General features: G+C 34.4%; 3 protein-coding genes across 3 annotated transcripts; 2 read left to right on the top strand and 1 right to left on the bottom strand.

Annotated features, from left to right (window-relative positions):
• Positions 1–2,101: 2,101 nt before the first annotated feature.
• On the top strand, positions 2,102–6,915 carry LOC143532408 (ethylene response sensor 1-like). The gene is made up of 5 exons (XM_077027469.1): positions 2,102–3,241; positions 3,643–4,011; positions 4,561–4,827; positions 4,921–5,036; positions 6,514–6,915. The coding sequence occupies exons 1-5, from the start codon at positions 2,339–2,341 to the stop codon at positions 6,722–6,724; spliced, it is 1,866 nt and encodes a 621-aa protein (XP_076883584.1). The 5' UTR covers positions 2,102–2,338; the 3' UTR covers positions 6,725–6,915.
• A 1,454-nt stretch (positions 6,916–8,369) lies between these two features.
• Positions 8,370–9,513, top strand: LOC143532392 (uncharacterized). The gene is made up of 2 exons (XM_077027455.1): positions 8,370–8,988; positions 9,258–9,513. Exons 1-2 carry the CDS (start codon positions 8,574–8,576, stop codon positions 9,317–9,319), a joined length of 477 nt encoding a protein of 158 aa, XP_076883570.1. The 5' UTR covers positions 8,370–8,573; the 3' UTR covers positions 9,320–9,513.
• A 2,411-nt stretch (positions 9,514–11,924) lies between these two features.
• Positions 11,925–18,241, bottom strand: LOC143532407 (kinesin-like protein KIN-14I). The gene is made up of 19 exons (XM_077027468.1): positions 18,045–18,241; positions 17,239–17,405; positions 17,015–17,158; positions 16,721–16,933; positions 16,389–16,457; positions 16,186–16,254; positions 16,028–16,105; positions 15,791–15,922; positions 15,640–15,721; positions 15,438–15,533; positions 15,180–15,353; positions 14,971–15,077; positions 14,708–14,886; positions 14,437–14,598; positions 14,099–14,352; positions 13,840–14,003; positions 13,652–13,747; positions 12,306–12,757; positions 11,925–12,215 (listed from the first exon to the last, which is right to left on the bottom strand). The coding sequence occupies exons 1-19, from the start codon at positions 18,151–18,153 to the stop codon at positions 12,092–12,094; spliced, it is 2,871 nt and encodes a 956-aa protein (XP_076883583.1). The 5' UTR covers positions 18,154–18,241; the 3' UTR covers positions 11,925–12,091.
• Positions 18,242–20,354: the final 2,113 nt, after the last annotated feature.

Below are 20,354 nucleotides of genomic sequence, written 5' to 3'. Positions count from 1 at the left end.
ATCATGTGAAGTTGTCAACATTAACATCTCAAGTTTTTGTTTAATATTTAAATAATTATTTGGAAATATCAATAAAGATTTATGATTTTGTCAAAATTAAATGAACTAAATGTTGAGTATAGCGCATATACATATGATATGATATACTAGTTGTCATATTTTATAAGGTTTGTTAATAAATTGATTATATAAAAATTATGGGCTAATAAACAAACTTTGTAAAGTAAGGTGTTGAATTTTAAAAAAATCTTGAAACTTGTCAAATGGAAGAATCCTAGAAAAGAAAACCACACTTGTTTTCAATATAGAAAAAAAATCTAGAAAAGAAAAGGAAATATATTTTTAATCTAGCAAAAATACCAAATGTGTGTGGGTGTTGATTTTTTTAACGACGAATTTCATTGTTAAGTTAGACTGCAATTTCTCACTGAGGAGCCCCACTATCCTACTCAGGTCAGACTATGTTGTCTTAATCAGGCCCATGCTGGCATTCGAGTTTGGCTTGGCGTTCCCCGAGAAAATTTCCAGCCACCTGTTATTAAACAGATGTTGTACCCTCCACAAGAGAAGTCTCTCTGAAGTAAATACACTGTAATAGAAAACTCGGGGGCTTCAAGATTCGAACCTGATCCCTCAAAGAGGGTAGGCACACTTATCCATCATTAGCATAACCACTCCACCAGAGATGAAATGTTGTGTGTGGGTGTTGATACAATTAGCGATCAAAGTAACCAAAGGGTATAATTGATATTGGAAGAAAAAATTGTAGTTATCAACTTATCATTACAAAAGGTTTGTGTTTCTCTTATGGGTGGTGCTAAGCGTGTCTCTCTTTATACAATTTTTACTGAACATACATCCCCATTAACTTATTAGATCAATTACTATTAGCTTTTAACATTATTCATATACATATTAGCCCATATAATATTTTTTTCACTTAAAACTATCAAGTATCACTATTAATTTATTTTTTAGTATTAATATTGTAAATATATATAATATCTTTATTTAAGTTTAATAGTATCAATATATTTATAATATGTTGTTTTATAAATATCATAATACATCGATAATGATAATAATAAATATTATTATTATTATGATCAAGGATAATAAACACAAAAAAGTGAGAAAAAAAACTTTATAATTTTCAATTTAATATTTTAAAGAGATACCATAAAATATAAAAAATGTTATATGAAAGTAATATGTAAAATAAAATTCTTATAATAAAATGAAAGTTAAAGAGGAGATAAAAAAATAAAATAAAAATACTTTATAGTTTTTAATTAATATTTGTAATGGACACCATAAAATGCAATAAAAGGTTACAGGGAATTAATACGTCAAATAAAATTCATAAAGAAAATGAAAGTTCAAGGGAGAGGGTATGTTAAGTAGAGAAGGAGGTACATTTAACATAAATTTGTGTGTGAAAATTTAGATTGAAAGATTTGTTTGTCATTTTGAAGGGGTGTTAAAATACTGCCTTTCGTTTATTATAATAATGATAAAAAGAGTGAAAAAAAATAGTAAATGTGAATGTAAGCTATTTGATTCTTTTGTTTTGTGCATAACAATTGAGGAGGTCATTTGATATTTTAACATTTGTAATGGGAGCTAGAGATTGGAGCTGAAAATACGCGTGTCATCTTAGTTGATTGTTTTTCTCTCTATCGCCCCCCCCCCCCTCCCTTTCCGCTTCACTTCGAAACACTCTCTTGAAACGTAATTAGTTTACGCTTCTCTCGTTTAGCCTAAGATATATTTCTAGTGAATCATCTCGATCATCATGTTTGTATCTCACAAGGTTTGTATCTCACATATCTATACATATTTTAGTTCACTGTATAGACTGTTTATTTGACACAAGTCTCAACGAAGTGTTAGTACTAACTCTATGGTTTTCGAGTGTTTCAATAATCTTTCTAAGTTTTGATTGAATAAAAGTTTTCTTTGGTTTGTCAATAATTGTTTATCAATTCTTAACTTACACATTTAAAAAAAAAAAAAAAACTCTCATGGTGACAATTTAACAACACAATTTTTTTTTAACTAATTTCTATCATTAATTTATTAAATCAAATTTCATTTACCAAATATGTATATTTTATGATATGAAAAATATAGAAAATCAAAAGGTAGGACCCAAAATGATAGCAAATGAGGCAAACTCTCTTTTTTCCTAAGATGAACCCGTGCAGTCTGACAGAGATCAATGTGCCACTTTTTCGTGAATGACATGATCATTTATCTGTCTTTGCGAGACCTTAAACCTCTTTTCTTCTTTTTTCTATATTAATTTACATCACCAGCTTCTAAACTAAAATCTTTCATGGATTCTTGTTATTGCTATGAGACCCATTGGCCAGCTGATGATCATATCCTGGTCAAATATCAATACATATCCGATTTCTTCATCTCACTTGCTTATTTCTCAATCCCATTAGAACTTATCTACTTCGTCCAGAAATCTGCTTACTTCCCGTACCGATGGGTCCTCGTGCAGTTCGGTGCATTCATCGTTCTCTGCGGTTCGACACATTTCATAAACCTATGGATGTTTTCCCCACACTCAAGAACCGTTGTCATGGTTATGACCGTAGCTAAATTGTCCACAGCTTTCGTTTCATGCATCACGGCTTTAATGCTCGTTCATATCATACCCGAGCTGCTCAACGTGAAGAAACGAGAGCGGTTTTTGAGGAAACGAGCAGAAGATCTTGATAAAGAAATGGGGTTGATGATCAAAAAGGAAGAAGCCGGGAGACATGTTCGAATGCTGACACATGAAATCCGAAGCACGCTTGATCGCGATACTATATTGAAAACCACGATGATCGAGTTAGGTAAGACATTGGATCTTAACGAATGTGCATTGTGGATGCCAAAGGGTATGGTGTTTCATGTGTCTCACTCTTTGCATAATTTGATACCGGTGGGGTCTACGGTTCCCATGAGTTTGAGTGAAGTGACTCGGGTGTTGAGTAGCCCGGGCCCAGTGAGAGTTCATGGTTTGAGCCCCTTGGCCCGGGTTACATCTGGCTTGGACCGATACATGGTGCCTGAAGCGGTTGTTATTCGTGTCCCTCTCTTGATTCTCCCGGAATTTGAAATCGATGACTGGGTTGATCGCGTTGGAGATAGTTTCGCAATCATGGTTTTGGTTTTGCCGGTGAATGGTTTAAGGAAATGGCGCGATCATGAGTTGGAGCTTGTGGAGGCTGTTGCGGACCAGGTTGTATTAGAGAGAATATATTAGTTAAGAGCTTACTGTTATATAATTATATAACTAGGGGTGAGATCCGGTACATATAAAATTAACATATTAAATATATAAATAACTAGAGTAATTACGGTTTTGAACGATAGTAATCATGTTATAAAAAATAATATAGTGTAATAATAATTAATTACTCTTGTTCAAAAGTTTTAAAGTAATAATAATTACTCTAGTGTTAATATAATTACTCTTGTTATTTGTACAGTTTTCACGATAAAAATCATTTGTATTTGATCCAAACCCTATATAATTATACAATAGTGAGAAGATATGATTTTATTAAGTTTTCTTTTTAAGTAGTCTACAAATAAATAAAACACGAATTCGTATCTTACTGGGTTTTCATTATTCTATAGGTTGCCGTGGCTTTGTCTCATGCTGCAATTGTTGAAGAGTCTATGAGAGCGCGAGATCAATTGATGCAACAGAATGTGGCTTTGGAGTTGGCCCGACAAGAAGCTGAGATGGTTGTTCGTGCTCGGAATGACTTTCTTGGTGTCATGAATAACGAAATGAAAACACCTATGCATGCGGTTATGATGTTGTCGTCTCATCTGCTTGAAACCGAACTTACTCCAGAACAACGAGCCATGACCGAGACAGTGCTTAGAAGTAGTAACCTTCTTGCGGCACTTATAAATGATGTTGTTGAGCTTTCTAGGCTGGAAGATGGTACCCTTCACTTGGAAAATGAAATCTTTGACATCCATGAATTGTTCAGTGAGGTAGATATTATCGCCACTTTTCATGTATTTCATGTTTTATTACCCTCAAAACGCATTTAATAGCGTTGGTTTGGGTCACAAACGAACCAAAAACAGAAAATTAGGTTTTTGGGTTTTGAAAACCATTCGGTTTTTGTTTATGGATTATTGGTTTTCACAATCGGCTTCGGTTTCTTGGTTTTACCATTTGGTCTGAAAAAAGATGATGGACCAAACTAATAATTAATATACTTTTGAAACTTAAGCTTTATTTATTTTTTTGAACCTATTTTTTGTGTGCAACATAATTTACTTATTTTTTTTTTTATAATTTGCTTAATTTTTTTTTTCAGTTAGGTTAGGTTCGGTTATTCCGGTTAATGTGTGATTATTAGCAAAATCAAAACCAAATCGAAAAACCAGTTTTTAGAAAACATAAAACTAACCATAGGTTTTTTATTTGCTTCGGTTACATCAGTTATTCCAATTACCGAGTTACTTCGGTTTCGTGGACACCTATAACTTTTAAGTTTTTTAACATATGTAAATCATAATTTTGTGTTGTTGCAGGTGATTATATTAATACACCCTGTTGTATGTGTGAAAAACATATCAATAACCTTAAACTTTGATCTGAATTTACCTACATATGGGATTGGTGATAAAAAACGGCTTATGCAAACCATATTGAATGTTGCCGGTAACGCGGTTAAGTTCACTAACGAAGGTCATGTAAAGGTTGAGGCCTCCATTTTGAGTTCTGACTTTGTAAGAGAGTGGCGAACACCTGAGTTCTGCCCTACCGTGACCGACGGCTTGTTTTACCTGCTTGTACAGGTTAGCATGTTTGATAGGATCCAAACAATGTTTTAATGAGAATATAAGATGCATGTTCTATAGAAAACAAGACGTACTAAAGTGTTTGTGCAGGTTAAGGATTCTGGTAGTGGCATTGCACAACAAGATATTCCACACATCTTTTCCAAATTTGCAAATGGTTCCATTAAAAACAATGGTGCGGGCCTTGGACTTGCCATATGTAAAAGGTATGTACATGACTTTATTAGAGCATAGGGGTACTCTCAGGTTCTCCATTTTCCTCATTTTATCTCGCATGAAATCAGCGTCACATCACCTTTTTTTCTTTCACGTTTTTCTCCAAGCATCACGGTGTCATCCCATTTTCGTAATTTCAACTCAAAGCCCAAAACCACTTAAATATGAAACTAGGGTAAACCCTGTAATTCCCGATCTTCTGTTAGTGATTTTAGTGTATTTAAGGATTAACTTGTTGATCAAGTTAATTGTAATACGAATCTAAATAAGTCGGGTGCGGGATGCATACTTATTTGATCTTATTATAATTTATAATCCTATTGGTACTTAGGGCGAAACCCCTAAGTCATGGGGGTTCCAAGGGGGCAACACCCCCTTGGCGGGGGTCTGGGGCAGCGCCCCTGGTAGCGAGGTGCGAGGGGCGGCAACCCCTGGCAGGGTCCAAGGGGCTATATCTTTGTTAAAAACGTATCAGAAAATTAATTTATTAATTAATTTTCTTTACAAATTTTAATATCAAAATGAGCGTATTTTCAGTTATTAATCAGATAACTGTTATGATAACTTCAAAGCAGTTATCATCATACCTGCCTTTTCAAACCCTAATATAACGTAGTTTGATCATATGATATTGTTTCTGGTTCAATAAACTCTCTCATTCTCCATACTGATTCTTGCACTCAATCTGAGTTTTATCCGGTCAAAACATTTTGGGAACCAACAAATAGTTTTGATCTGAAAGTGTTTCACGACTCTCAGATTTTCCTAAGATATATACGATTGCAGAAATCCCCAACATCTTCGTGGGATAAAAAAGCCTCGATAAACTAAGGGGATGATAATCCTGGTAAGACCAATTTTTACCACCATTTTCGATCCCAGCTCTTCGTCGGTCCACTTAGTGTAGCCTTCAAACCGAAAATCACCTATTTTTAAATAATTCATATTCCAACTAAAATATTTTAACCAAAAGATTTTGGTTACGGGGAAAATCATTTAAATGATCATCTGGTTCGATAATTAATTTTGACAAAATAGATGTATTCTTTTTCAAAAATATCATTTGAATTTTCTTGCTCTAACTTACAAAAAAAAAAATGTATCAGACAACTAGAAGCGTCCACATGGCATACCCTTACGCACCGGTGTAGCAAATTTAATATGGTGCTCCAGATTTGTATCTGGAACAAGATTGAAAATTGATGAACCAATATTGAAATCTGTTGGGCCATACACCATTCAAGCAATTGTTGACTGAAAATTGTTAAAAGTAAAGCTTATTTTGTTAAAATTACGGGTAAAGGATCTTACTGATTTTTCCTTTCTAAAATCCTGTTTTCAAACATTTCATTTTAATTATGAGAGCTCGTAAACAAGAACATGCACAGGACGCACGAAAACATCGCTTCCTTGAACTTTGTTTTGGTATATATTTACTTTCTCATATTTAGAGAGATGTAATTTCAGGTTTGTGAATCTGATGGGTGGTCATATATGGGTTGAGAGTGAAGGGTTGGGTAAGGGAACAATGGTCACTTTTCTTGTGAGGCTAGGACACTGCAACAGTCCAAATGTCGCAACCCATCATGGCAGCGGTGAGCTTATCACACATAGATATTCATCCAGCAAAGGCTACAAAAAGACTGCATCCTTACCCCGTTACCTAAAAGGATTCTAGCACACTGTGGTGTTATAGTTAGAAAAAAATAAACAAATGGCAAAAAAATTGTGCCTCTTGATAGTAGGATGGTATAAATGGTTTTGTTTATGATATATAGTCATGATTTGTATAGATGGCTACGATATTCGAGTCAATGGTGAAGCGAGAAGTTTTTATCTTTTGATGTCGGTTTTTCTGGCCGTTGCTCGGATTTGTAGCAATGTGACTCTGAAATTCTATTGATATTTCAAAGACAAGGTTAATATTCCTATTAAATACTTAATTAGAGTTTTTAAAAAATTTAAGTTAAAACGTTTCAGTAAGCTAGATAACCATAAAAACACTCCTCTAAGTTTCAATTTGAGTTACGTTCTCAAGATAAACAATTTAGTTAAATTTAATAAGAATAGTAATTATTTATGATAAAAGGAGCCTTCCTAGAATATTTTTATCTGTGTTTTGATTTAAAATTTAATTAAATCGTTCTCGTTTCTTTAGACACATTGGTTATCATGTGTGATGAACCAAACGTTATTTTGTCATTTAACTAAACTAGTTACGAAATTTTATCATGGGCAAAGGTTACTAAGCCCCTAACACCCCCACCCTCCCTGAAAAAAAAAAATCCCTCTTTTGTTACTAAATATTGTAAATTTATCTGTTTTTGTGATATAAAAATAAAAAATTTATACGTAATGTATCTTTACCTATTTTTATCCAAAATTTTTGACACCCTTGTTTATGATCTTTTTTTATATGTATTGAGTTCGATACCCCCGGTGTTTTTCTTCAAGCTTCGCCACTAAATATGTTTGTTTACTATAGAAAATGACAATATCTTAAGGAATTAAAAAAAAAACAAGTAATAGTTTTAATTTATGAGAAGATGTGCAACTTTGGCAACATGTAGGACTGTAAACGAACCGAAAATGATGAGATATTGTCCATGTTCGATTGTTAAGATTTTGTCGGATAAACGGACGATTCACGAGCACTCTGCTGAATGAAAATTAATGTCAATCTCTGTTCATTAAGATATTGAGTTTATTCGTGTTCGCTCGTTAATATTGTAAACGGATGCTCACAGACACTAATAGACAAACGTGCACTAATGGACACCGGAGGAGGTCGGATACTGGAGCCGTGGTGGAGGAAGGCGAGACTTATGGTGGAATGGTGGTAGCGGCGTATGGTAGATTTAGGGTTTTATCGTTTAATATGGTTTATATACGAGGGTAGAAAAACAAATAAATAAACAATATTAATTACTAAATATTAATACACACATTAGCCGACGGACGGAAATAACCAAACCTAACTGGACGAATCTAAATGGATGTAATCTGGGATGTAAACGAATACATTATCAAACATTCACAAACACTATCAAATGTGGCCTATATGAATCATTCGTTATGCGTACCGAATGAATTTTTTTTGTTCATGTCCGGTTCTTCATTAAATGACTTAACATAAATGAACTTTTCGTAAACACGTTTACGCTGGACGTTCGACGGACGTCCGGTTCGCTTACAAGTTACAACCTTAGCAACATGAATTAAAAAAACACCGAATAATATCTTCAGTGAAACATATTTTCAAAAGAATCCTGCTGAAAGGTCGGTTGGTTTATAATACTTTTAACGAGTATATTAAATTAAGTAGGAGACAAAATATGTGATCCTTTTAAAGCTTTTTATCCATTCAAAGAACCGACAATTTATGAAGATACCACGTGTAGGAAAGTGGTTGGGTGCAGAGCACGTGTCACCAAGCACAGATCTTCATAATATAACTAAGACAACGTTATTCTGACCTTATCACATACTCAGTTTTAATTTTAAGGTACCACAACTAAGAATCTAAGATGGAAGGAAATTTGATTGAAGAGAAGATTAGTAACAAGAGAGGAAGAGAAGATGATAATGATGAGAAGGGTGTTGTTGGAAGACTTGAAAAAAGAGCAAGTGGGGTGGTTGTGTTAGAAGAGTATAATGGTGATGAAATGATTAATGGAGTTAAATATGAAGAAGAGAAGGAAGCTACTACTCCTAGCTTGTTTAATCAACTCATTACCAATTTGGTTAATAGCCCTAAACCTAGTGATCATAAACCCGAAGCCGAATTCGAGAAAATCAAAGAAGAAAAATGTACAATCAACAGTAAAGAAAAAGATAAAGATAAAGATGACAGGAAAGGTGACAGTGCAGAAGTGGTGGAGGATGAGAAAGATAAGAACATTATCGATAGCATTGTGGCACGGTTGCCGAGAACACTTTCAGGTTAGTCACATTATTTCAAATGTGGTTAAATCAAATATAAATTAAATTAATGTGCTAGCTGTAAGAATCAAGTAGGGTAATTATATATACATGATAATGTAATTATAGTGTAGCATCATTATTTGCATATATAATTACGCTACTTGATTCGCATAGTGTAGTTTGTATGTTAATCTTCCCTTATTTTACATTTTGTATAATTTTATTTCTTTATATTTAAAGTGTAACTAAAAGAATATTATGTGTTTGTTTGTGTGGGAAATTAACAGAGGATAGAGCTCCGGCTACGGATGAGGCTTCGATTCTAATACACTCCATCATCCATGACTAGCTAGGTAGTAGATAGTATGGTGATATTATGAATTTATGTCTAGCTACATTTTGTAATCTTACTTGGTTTTAATAATAAAATGACTATTGTATGTGTCAAACGTTACTTCTTTTTTTTCTTTTGAACTCTCAAGCGAACCACATAACATCAAACTAGTCTTCCAATTAGTGTTGTATCAACCAAATACTAAAATGTATGGGCCAAAGCCGTTCGTCTGATTGGCTTTTAAAAGTTAATTTAAATAGCATCACAAGTAACAAATTTGAGCAAGAGCGTCTACAAAGGTGTCAATGCTCTTATTCTCATCATGGTTTGGTGGCGTGTGAAAGGCAAGGCGAGGAATAAATTGGTGTTAGAAGGAAAGCCGGTCATTTTGAACCTTCATTGGGATATTAAACATTGCTGTTTTCTTTGAGTTAATAATCTAATTTTTTAGATTTTTCTTGGGAGGATTGGAGACATTTTAGTGCACGGCGTTTTGTTTTGGTTGTGGCTCGCGTGGTAAGCTTCTTGTTTGGCCCGTCTTCTCTTTTAATAAAAAGAATTTGGTTGGTGGTACAAACAAGAAAAGAAAATCGGTTTTAAACCTTCACAGCCCATCAAATTGACTACCCCCATCATATTCCAAAGTTTTTTCATAAACTATCACATCAATTGTCACATTATATTTCAAACTATCTTTATAAATTGGTACATCGGCCGTCACATCATATCTGATTATAAGTTGTCACATCATATTCCAAACTTTCCATACAATTCTAAACTGTCACATCATATTCCAAATTTTCTTTACAAATTGTTACATCGGTCATATCATATTCCAAACTATATACGTGTCAAAATAATAGCTCAAGAAGGTGTTTGGAGAATCAACACATGTTCATTCTATTTGCCTTCGACACATTTGGATCCTAGCTCTCGAGGCGGTTCGCTTCTTGGAGCGGATGCAGAAGGTGGTCCACAATGACTCGCAGAGCCCGAGGAACCAAAGATTTATATTTAGTGGAATAGGCTTTGCGATTCAAAAGTAGATAGCAGCGCAGCTTGTTGCTCGCTTATCCATTATCCAGATGTAGCTCGATTTGTGTTATATATAATAACTTTTATAAAGTATTAGAGAAATCTGCAATTTGCCTCCCTGGTTTATATCGTCATTGGATGGAATAGCCACTGAAAAAGAATTTGCGAACTTTGCGCCACTATGTTTCTTCGGCGGGTTCTTCTGACTCCTGCCGTCAGTTGACTGTTGGTATTTTAGTAATAATACCAACATATTAAGGGCATTTTAGTAAACTTCTTTTAATAAATAATAATAATAATAATAATAATAATAATAAAAATAAAAGTCGTAGCACAGCAGCTACATTACATTAACATATACTAATAGTATTAATAAATATGTTATATTATCATTATCATATAATATCATAATCTTCACAACAACAGCAGCAGCAGCATATTAACAACAACAACATCAGCAGTGCATCTTCATCATCTATTCTTCATCATCATTAACCTCAAATACTCAAACCCATCACAAAGCAATCCCTCTTAATATCATCATCTTCATCATCAGTTTTATAACAAGTAATCGAATCTCTCAAATCCTCAAACCCTAGATTTTATCACTCAAACCTCAAATCTCTCAAATCCCACCACCAATCGCTTCAATAATTCAACCACCACACCCATAAATCATTCCGATCAAAATCCCTAACCTCCGGCACCACGCCGCCGCCACGGCAATTGCCGCCGCCATGGATTCCGGTCATCACGTTTTTCCGGCCATCACGCCGCCGCCATGGATTCCGGCAACATATCCAATATATTCATTGAGTTTAAACCTTCATATTATTGTTAGTATAATCAATGATGTTCGATTCAGCCTTAATTTTAACATATGATGTGGCGGTAGTGGTTGTATGCTTTGATTTTTGGGTTAGATAACTGGTGAAGATAGGTTGGTTTGGGTGAATTGGTGAAGATAAAAATGATGATGAAGATGGATGAATTATGGGTTAGATTTTAGGGTTCATCTCAGAAATGTGATGATGAAGATGAAGATGGATGGGTAAATGGGTCACGGATAAAACATTAGGAACCCTAATTATAATTGGAGAAGATGAAGTGATAAAAGTGATAATTTATAGTTATGTTGTATAGTTATACCAAACATTAACTTAGTTCAACTGTTAGTTTTGGTGAGTTGTTAAACCGGAGGTCTCGGGTTCGAATCCCGACATTTACATGGTTTTGGATAATTAATTTTAAAATGAATTAAAGGCTTAGGGGTAAAAACGTAATTTCAACATTTTTAACAGGTCAACACTTGGTCAACTGACGGAAGGGCACAGACTGCCCCGCCAAAATTTCACAGTGGCAGAACATTCGTAATTTCGTTTTCAGTGGTTAACCCATCCAGCGACGATATAAACCAGGGAGGCAAATCGCAAATTTCTCGTAAAAAAATTGAAAAAAAATAAATTTATGGAGCTGTACTTTATGTCAAAATATGTGAGATGCAAGCAACTTTATGTCAAATATGTAAGATGAAAGCAACAAAAATCATTTTGATGAATTTACACATATATATATATATTATATGTTAAATAAACAATTAATTCAGATATTAACAAAAAGCCAAAATAAAAAAGAAAAGAAGAAAAAGAAAAACATAATATGTATGTAAATCCTCTCATCACTCTCACTCTCTATATATAAAATAAGATAAGATCAAATAAATGAAAACAAGAAAACCAAAAGAAGATCTTATTACTTCCTGTTCCCAGTTTTCCTTTTAACTTCCCCAGAGGCCACAGGCCTCCCGCCTCGCTGCGGGGGCACATTTTTCATTTTCCTTGAAGGCGAAGGTGCAAGATTCGGAATCATAGTTCTACTACAATGAGTCAAACAAATATGTTAAGATTTTTTTATATGATATACAGTATGATAAGATATGATATGATATGGAGTTCAGAGTTACTACCTTAGTTCTGGGCTCCTTATCGACTTTGCATTTAAGTTACTGACTTTTGAAATGCCGCCATTGGTCAAACTTGAAAGTTTTGAGTGATTAAACTGCCAGAGTAAATCCGGCTCAGACGAGTCACTAGTGGCAGCATCAAGTTCATCGAGATCATCGGTTGTAGCAACATCAAACCCGTTGCCACTTGGAAACATGTTATAAGCTTGTTCGGGAAGATACTTTTGGAAAAAGGAGTCTGACAGTCTAGGATTTTCTGGTTCCCAACATCCAACTGTGCCACGTGATCCGTCTTGTTTGTTTACCATCACCTTATCCACCCAGTCACCCGACCCGGTTTCTCTATCGTCTTCAGCGTACGTCTCACCTGGGCTGCTTACTGGCGGCGAGTTTCCTAACAGATCATCTAAATCAATACTTTGTGTCTTTTGCCTTGACCTGTACTTTTTTCTTGCCTGTAACATAAATAAAAATGTTGTTTTCATATGTTAGAAACAGTGGATAACTGAGAAAATGCATGCATACTAATGTAAAAGATTACTTTGCGGACATCTATATATCAATAATTCAATATCATTTCATTTATGCCAATTCTGGTCATAAGCTTGCTGAAGAAGTGTAACAAGATAATCAATAATTCAATATCATTTCATTTATGCCAATTCTGGTCATAAGCTTGCTGAAGAAGTGTAACAAGATAAAATGTCTTGAATTTACTAAAATATATTTAAGTAGTTTAATTTATGTAATTTTGGAACTCTAGATGTGGCAAAAGTAGTTTAAAAGGCATTTTACCATGTTCTTACTAATTTTTTTATGAAACAGTTTTGGACTCAAACTGACCAAAAACCAAAAATTCGGGTTTGAGTTTATGAAAACAATCTACTTTCAGTCTTTTTGGTTTGGGTTCAGTTCGGTTTTACCATTTGGGCTTGTAATTTTTAAGCCGAAAATAAACTGGCCGAAAAGAATAATTTGGGTCTAAACCTTCCAGTTAAATATTTTTGTTAAATAATAATTAATTGATTATTATAAATTTGGGTAACACTGTTTATAAAATTCTTATAAATTACTTGATATTCAGAACCAAAAATGAAGTCCATAAATTATGTTCGGTTTTTTGGATTTTAATTACATGCAAAACAGAAACCGAACCGGAAGTTCGGTTTTTACGAGAACATAAAACCTAACCGTCATTTTTTGAGTTGGGCTCGGTTATTTCAGTTTCATGCACACCACTTTAAACAATAACATATTGATACTTGTGAAAATGTTCTTTCTTTTATTAATTATTTTTAGGTGTGTGTCTGTGGGGGGTGGGGGGGGGGGGGGGGGGGGAGGCAAGTTACCTCAATGTTGCCTATTTCTGCTGCCAGTTTCCTTCGAACCTGAACACTTTCATTTTCGCCTTCTTTCCGTGCTAAAGCTGCCTTTAAATTGGCAATCTGAGAAAGCAAATATGATTTATAACTTTAATCAACTTCTAAAAACACAATAATTTTCAATAAACGTGGCCAGTAAATGGGTATTTTGGGACCTGTTCTTTGAGATCTTTGACATCAGGACTGTCCTTATTAACTCGTGCAGCACCAAGTTCAACGGTAGCAACCCGTTCAGCAAACTTAAGTGTACTAAGTGTTTCTCCAACAGCATCCAACTCTGGGCTTATGTGAACAAACATAAGTGTCTTTGCTTGCCCACCTAACACAGTACAACACCAACCAACATTAAGTCTTTAATTCACAAAAAGTATATCGAATATGCGTGTATACAATGTTACAGTTGCATTTGCTTACCTAGTGAATCTTGGAGTAATTGTGTGAGTTTACTGTTTCTATAAGGCACATGTGCATTCTTTTGAGCAAGTGATGCTATGACATCTCCTAAAGCCGATAAAGATTTATTAATATGCTGGGCTTCTTTTAATCTATCTCCAGTTACTTCAGATTTATCCACCCGTTCACTTCCTGCAAGATCAACTAAATGCATACAGCCACGAAGAACACCTCCTGATGTCAAATCCCTCCCTTGCACATGTACAGTCAAGCAACTGCATTTATTCAAATTTAAACGGTCAAATAGTCGATCAGTGTGCTAACTTTATAAAGTTTCTAAAGTATTGATTTAAGGTAACCTGTGAGAGCGAGAACTACGGTCATTGAGAGCAGTTGCACCCACGGCCCGGTTTCTTTGGCCTAAATTCATGAGATCAATAACATCATATGTGGATGAAACATGGACCAAGTTAGCTTCTGGAACGTTAAACCCGTTCTGTGAGTTGTTACGTATCTCTAATGTAATAACAGATTAAGGAAATCTAAATTATACTGTATTACATTAAGAATAAAAAAGTAAGAGTAAAGTAAAATTTGTTGCTTTATTTTTAATAATAATAAAAAGGATATCTTTTAGTTAAACCATCAGTAGCGAGGAGGTCCCGCACTTGCTCATTGTATATTTCAATCATTTGAACAGAAACATCATATTGAACAGTCCCCTTTCTCTGCTCTGCTAGAAGAAACAAATCGCTCAACGCCCTATAATTAACTCCTTGATTATTCTCAGTAAGATCTTTCGGTCCACTCTGTATAAAAAAAACATGTGTTAATAGTTGGTTGATGTACATAATATATTCTAGTTTATATACCAAAATGTAAAAGTAAGTTACCATTGTGTGTGTTTTCCCAGATCCAGTCTGACCATATGCAAATATACAAACATTGTAACCATCAAGAACTGATCGAATTAGGGGTCGGGTATCTTCAAATACTTCCTCTAACATTCACACAAGTATGCACAACATATGATTATTGATTCATAGAAATATATAATAACCGATTAATAATGTAAATTGTATAAATGAGAAGAAACGCCAACCCTGTGTTGCTGAGGGTCCGAAAACTTTGTTGAAATTAAATGGTCTTCGTCCTTTTCCATACTTTGGCGGGGTGTTAATGGTAATTGTTCCTTCTTCAATGCAATCCACGGTGTTCGTAGCGTTGGACTGTCGTCCCAAGAACGGTCTCACCCGACAATAAACTCTAATGTTTCCTGTTATGAGAATACAAACGTGAGAGATTGCAGCGCATTGAATTAGAAACAAGGTGATGAGACTTCTGGAAGCTTATAAGACACCTTTAAGATCTTGTACTTGATTGTATAGCTTTCGGTTTTCCTCTAGAACTCTATGATATCCTGAAGCTGCATGAGCTAGACCGAGAATGTGGTGACCTACAAACAGAACAAAGGGAAAGAATTAGTTTTAAATTTTAGAAAATGACTAACTGGGAGAAGGATTAAAATAAAAATACAAAAGAAATATTACTCTAAAACTTACCGAGGTTCTGAATTTCTTCATGGAATTTCTTTTGCATAAACTGCATCCCGGCTTTTGTGGTTGACAGAGTTTGCTTTAATGCCTGAAAAGCCAGTTAATTAACATAACTACTACATAAGGAGCATGCATTTTATAAAATAATGGAACATACCTTGATATCTTCTTGTTGTGCATCAAAAGCCATTTGATGTATTTTGTGTTTTCTTTCAATTTCTTCCTCATGAATGGCGTTCTTATGAGAGATTTTATCTTTTACTACAATTGCAGAATTTCTGTCTTCTACCTTTAAAGATATAAAAGAAAATGTAACATGTTAGTGCTTGCATATGAAATAGTGTTAAAGTTGTTCACTTGGTGAAAAACAAAAATCATGAACAAACAAAGCTACCTTAACATCACAAGATATATGTTTCAAAAAAGTTCGGTTTCCGTTTAAAGTAGGAGAATCTTTGGGAACAGGCTTTTGCTGTAGAACAAAATAATCAAAATGATAAGTAACTATGGTGCCAAACTATTTGGAAGTTTATACATGATTAAACAGATTACCGATTCGACTTGACTTGCTATACGATATTGAAACTCTTCCATGACCTTACTTAGCAAGGATTCTAGAAGCTGCACAAACAGAAATGCCATCAAAACATCAAATGGTGTATTATCAAACTAAAGAAGAAAGATAAAGGACAATGTTTCTGAAATAATTAGTTAATGTTATACACAAATTCACTGGAACCATTGGTTGCACTTACAATGGGAACTTCGTCAGGTTTTTTATCCATCAAAACTGCACGAACGAGTGTACTTAAGGATGAATTTTGCTGCATAGAAGAACATTGCAAGTATCAAGAAAATGCTATGTAGTGTTCACTTTTTTAACAAATTGTTACAACAAGCTTTACCATTTCTTAACTAAAATATGTTGTTTTGTGACAATCTAATACAAAATATTACCATATTTCAAGCATTTAATGCAACAAAATGCAAAAAGGTAAGAATTGTTAAGACTTAAGTATCCTCCACTAAATAATTCTGTAAAAAGTGAGTAATATGATTCATTTTACTGATGCAAAAAGTTACCTACCATTTTGTTATTATCAGCTTCTTGAGATTGCAAATTCATCCTCGACAAAGAGTTAGTGAACGGGTCTGAGTTTTTGCGAGCAAGGTTTTTGCTAGGCGTGCCCGGTTTCACAGTTCCCCCAAATTTCCAAGTCCCGTGACCACCAGTTTGTTTCCACTCAAAGTAGGATTTAAGTGCCAACACACAATTCACAATTCTTGAAGATTTTCCGCCCTGACATTTCGAAATAGTATCATCATTTTCCATGTTCATGACCACAATAATCCCATATTATCACAATAATTAAACACTCACTTGTTCCAAATCAGATGCTTCGAAGGTAGGCAGCCCCATCTGTTCAACCGCCACCAAAAAGTTCCTAGCATTCTCGAAATACTGATAGGCAGATAACGCAGCTCCGTCTGGTCCAGCAGCCGAATCACATGAACTTTCAACCACCTGATCAAATCAAAAACTAAATTAATAAAAAAAATTAAATAAAACCAACTAATAATTAACCAATGTGAGTAACTGATGACCTTAGACACAGCTCCTGGATGAACTTTATTAATCACATTACATAAAATTAATCCACTCCTTAAACCGAGCCTAAATTCCTCCTCTGATGGCTCTGCAGGCAAATCCTTTGCTCCAACTACTCCTACCATTTTTCTCAACCATGCTGCACCTTCATATCTTCTTATTGCTACACACATTTCAAAATTTCATGTAAGATGGTAAAAGATTAATATAAACCGGGCCCGTGGACTCGATACCAAAACCATAAATACTACATTCCAGTCCTCCGCCGAGTGCTAAATAATCCGACGCTCAGACTAGAAAACAATTATTAATAAAAAAACATAAAAGAAAAAACAATAAATAATAATAACAATAATAGTAATAACTAATCTCAAAATTCTGCCATAAATCCACAAGCTAACTTGATGTTTCCAAAAAATAATTTATACGTCAAATAGGTTACAAATATATAGAGATAAACCGAACCGTAAACTCGATACTGAAACTCTAAATATTATATTTCAGTACTCTGCCACACTCAGAGCAACAACAACAACAACAACAACAACAACAACAACAATAATAATAATAATAATAATAATAATAATAATAAAACTAGTCTCCAGAATTCTGCCAAAAATCCACAAGTTAACTTAATGTTTCCAGAAAATAGTAATCAGTCAATACTGTTACAATATATAAAGATAAACCACGCCCGTGGACTCAGATCCGATATAATTAAAGCTAAGAATTACGCATAAACACAAGCACATTACAAATTCATACTTAATTACACGATAAACATTAAGGAAGTAGTCCGTACCGGCTTCCTGTGCTCTGCGTGAGTCTAAATCAAGAGATTGAGAGCGGTTAAGAACGTCTTCAACCACAGAAGCCATTGAGAACGATAATGTACTATCATCCGCCATCATAAATTATTAATATGATGAGAATAATAACTGCTCAAAAGATAGATAATATTGGGGTGAAGAAGCGGTTGCTTGCTTCTTAATGCAGAGGAGCTATAACATTCGCCATCTTTTGCTTTGCTTTTGTTTGCTTCCTTATTTTATACTACTGTTCATGTACTACTAGTATTAATACTAGTAGTAGTAGTAGTTAAATATTTGTTACTTAGCTTAAAGGTTTTAATTGTTTGTGTAGATATAATATCTTATAACTTGTTTTGGGACTATATTTTTTTATATAATGAAAGTGTAAAGTGCATGATTAAATAATAATGATTTACGTGGTTGAATCTACGTCCACAAACAAAGAATGTTATGCATTGGACTTTTAGGTGCTGTTTGTTTTTCCTTAGAAGCACTTCTCCACCTCTTTTGTCTGCACTGAGAAGAGGGCGCGCAGACGTTGGGCTCTGCAGTGTGTTTGTTTTTCGAAGACGTTTCATTAAAAAACGTCTGCGCGCCCTCTTCTCCCAGAAGTGTTGGGATTATTACTTCTAACCTCTTCTACCATTTTATTTCATCGATCATCATCTCCTCCTAACCCTAAACTCCTCTCCACTGCCCCATCCGGGAGCTCCACACGCCACGCCGGCTTCCTCCACACCGCCGGCTTCCTCCACACGCCACGCCGGCTTCATCCACGCCCCATCCGGCTTCCTCCACACCGCCGCTCCATTAACCACGCTGCCGCCGCTGCTCCGGGATATGTTAATCTGTTAATCACACATTCACATTCGAATCTAGGGTTCATAATCATGATTGTGAGAACACCTTTACCGAAGAAACGACGGCCTGAAGCCACCGACAGCCCTAACTCCGATAGCCGTCTGCTCATCTTCGAGGACCTGCCGGAGCCTGAACCTTCTCATCAACACTCCGATCAGATGCTTTGCACTTACCAATGCCGTCAGCTGGTAATTAATTATTAATTACTAATTACACCGTTCGATTCGTATTTATGGCGCTTTTATTATGTCATACTCCTGTTTCCGAATTAAGATAGAGATTTTAGAAATTAAACATAATAGTTTATAAATTTATACAAGATATGGAGTAGTTGTTTTTGTTTTGGTGTTTATTAGTAACCTAGGGCTTAATTTGTTCTCTTTCGCAGGGATTTGGATCGTTTTGCTAAGTACATCCATAGTAGAATTAGGTGAATGCTTGTTATAAGCTTTTTATATTGGTTGTCAGTTGTTAATTGCAAAGCTGAAATGGAATTTGTTTTTAGAATCCTAAACTGAAACTAATTTACTGATGGATAACTACTGTTTTTTGTGTTTACCTATTTTTTATTTATATTTCAGTTTATTTAAATTTCAGCTTATTTTAGCAGTCTGCAGATGTTAAAAAACAAACAGTCTTCTTGTTGCAGACTGCAGAGTTTTGGTCCACCTCTTCTGCTACAGATGTTGGCAGATGTGGTTTCGCAGTCTTCTGACATTTTACCTCTGAAAAACAAACAGCACCTTAGTCAATGGCTCATATTTTAATTTTGTACCTTACATTCTTACAAGCTAGAATGTATATTGTGTAACTATGAATATATGTACTATGTAGTATGTATGATGTACATAAAAGACATCAACTTATTTCGTTCTTATGTTTTTTAACCGTTTACTACACATAAGTAGATAATATAACCTACACATGACTTACAGATTTGTATGGTATACATGTAAACGAAAGTTGTTCATTTTTCTTTTTCTTTTTTTTTTTTTGTAATTTACAAAAGAAAACTAACAATATATAATTCACTTCTATAACATTCTTTTATTTTTATTGTAAGTTCTTTTAAGACCGAAAATAATGAATAATTATTTTTATTTTGGGTGTTCTTGTATCCTTTAGTATTTTGTGTAATTCCCTTTTACATGCACATGGCATAGATGAAAGTAAAAGGAAAATTTAGCGTGAGTAGTGAATTGGACCCTCGTTTAAGGAAAAGTAAATGATTAAATGAAGCGGTGGTAATTTTGTTATTAAGTAGGCGTGTACTATAACTAAAAGAGCATAAAACGGAGTAGCCATCGGTCCGTCATAGTTATTTTTTTTATCTACTTCCGTTATCATTGCTATGTATTTAAAAATGTGTCTTTCCAAAATAAACTTTGACATGTTGTGTTATAGATAATTACGTATAATATGTTGTGTAATTATATTAG

The sequence above is a fragment of the Bidens hawaiensis genome, unplaced genomic scaffold (genome assembly GCF_021521415.1).
Source record: "Bidens hawaiensis isolate Kalapana, Puna unplaced genomic scaffold, B.hawaiensis_p1.1 tig00009444_1, whole genome shotgun sequence".
Taxonomy (NCBI): domain Eukaryota; kingdom Viridiplantae; phylum Streptophyta; class Magnoliopsida; order Asterales; family Asteraceae; genus Bidens; species Bidens hawaiensis.
Note: the sequence above shows the minus strand (reverse complement) of the source record. Positions and strands in the feature narration are given on the sequence as shown.

What these genes read in the sequence shown, in the direction of transcription:
- LOC143532407 (XM_077027468.1), bottom strand. Translation starts at nt 18,153, where the DNA reads ATGATGGCGGATGATAGTACATTATCGTTCTCAATGGCTTCTGTGGTT. An exon ending in AAGCTGATAATAACAAAATG is followed by an intron (nt 16,458 to 16,720) that starts GTAGGTAACTTT and finishes TCTTCTATGCAG; the next exon opens with CAAAATTCATCCTTAAGTAC. An exon ending in CTGGGAAAACACACACAATG is followed by an intron (nt 14,887 to 14,970) that starts GTAACTTACTTT and finishes TTTTTTATACAG; the next exon opens with AGTGGACCGAAAGATCTTAC.
- LOC143532408 (XM_077027469.1), top strand. Translation starts at nt 2,339, where the DNA reads ATGGATTCTTGTTATTGCTATGAGACCCATTGGCCAGCTGATGATCAT. An exon ending in TGGAGGCTGTTGCGGACCAG is followed by an intron (nt 3,242 to 3,642) that starts GTTGTATTAGAG and finishes ATTATTCTATAG; the next exon opens with GTTGCCGTGGCTTTGTCTCA. An exon ending in TGTTTTACCTGCTTGTACAG is followed by an intron (nt 4,828 to 4,920) that starts GTTAGCATGTTT and finishes GTGTTTGTGCAG; the next exon opens with GTTAAGGATTCTGGTAGTGG.
- LOC143532392 (XM_077027455.1), top strand. Translation starts at nt 8,574, where the DNA reads ATGGAAGGAAATTTGATTGAAGAGAAGATTAGTAACAAGAGAGGAAGA. An exon ending in GTTGCCGAGAACACTTTCAG is followed by an intron (nt 8,989 to 9,257) that starts GTTAGTCACATT and finishes GGAAATTAACAG; the next exon opens with AGGATAGAGCTCCGGCTACG.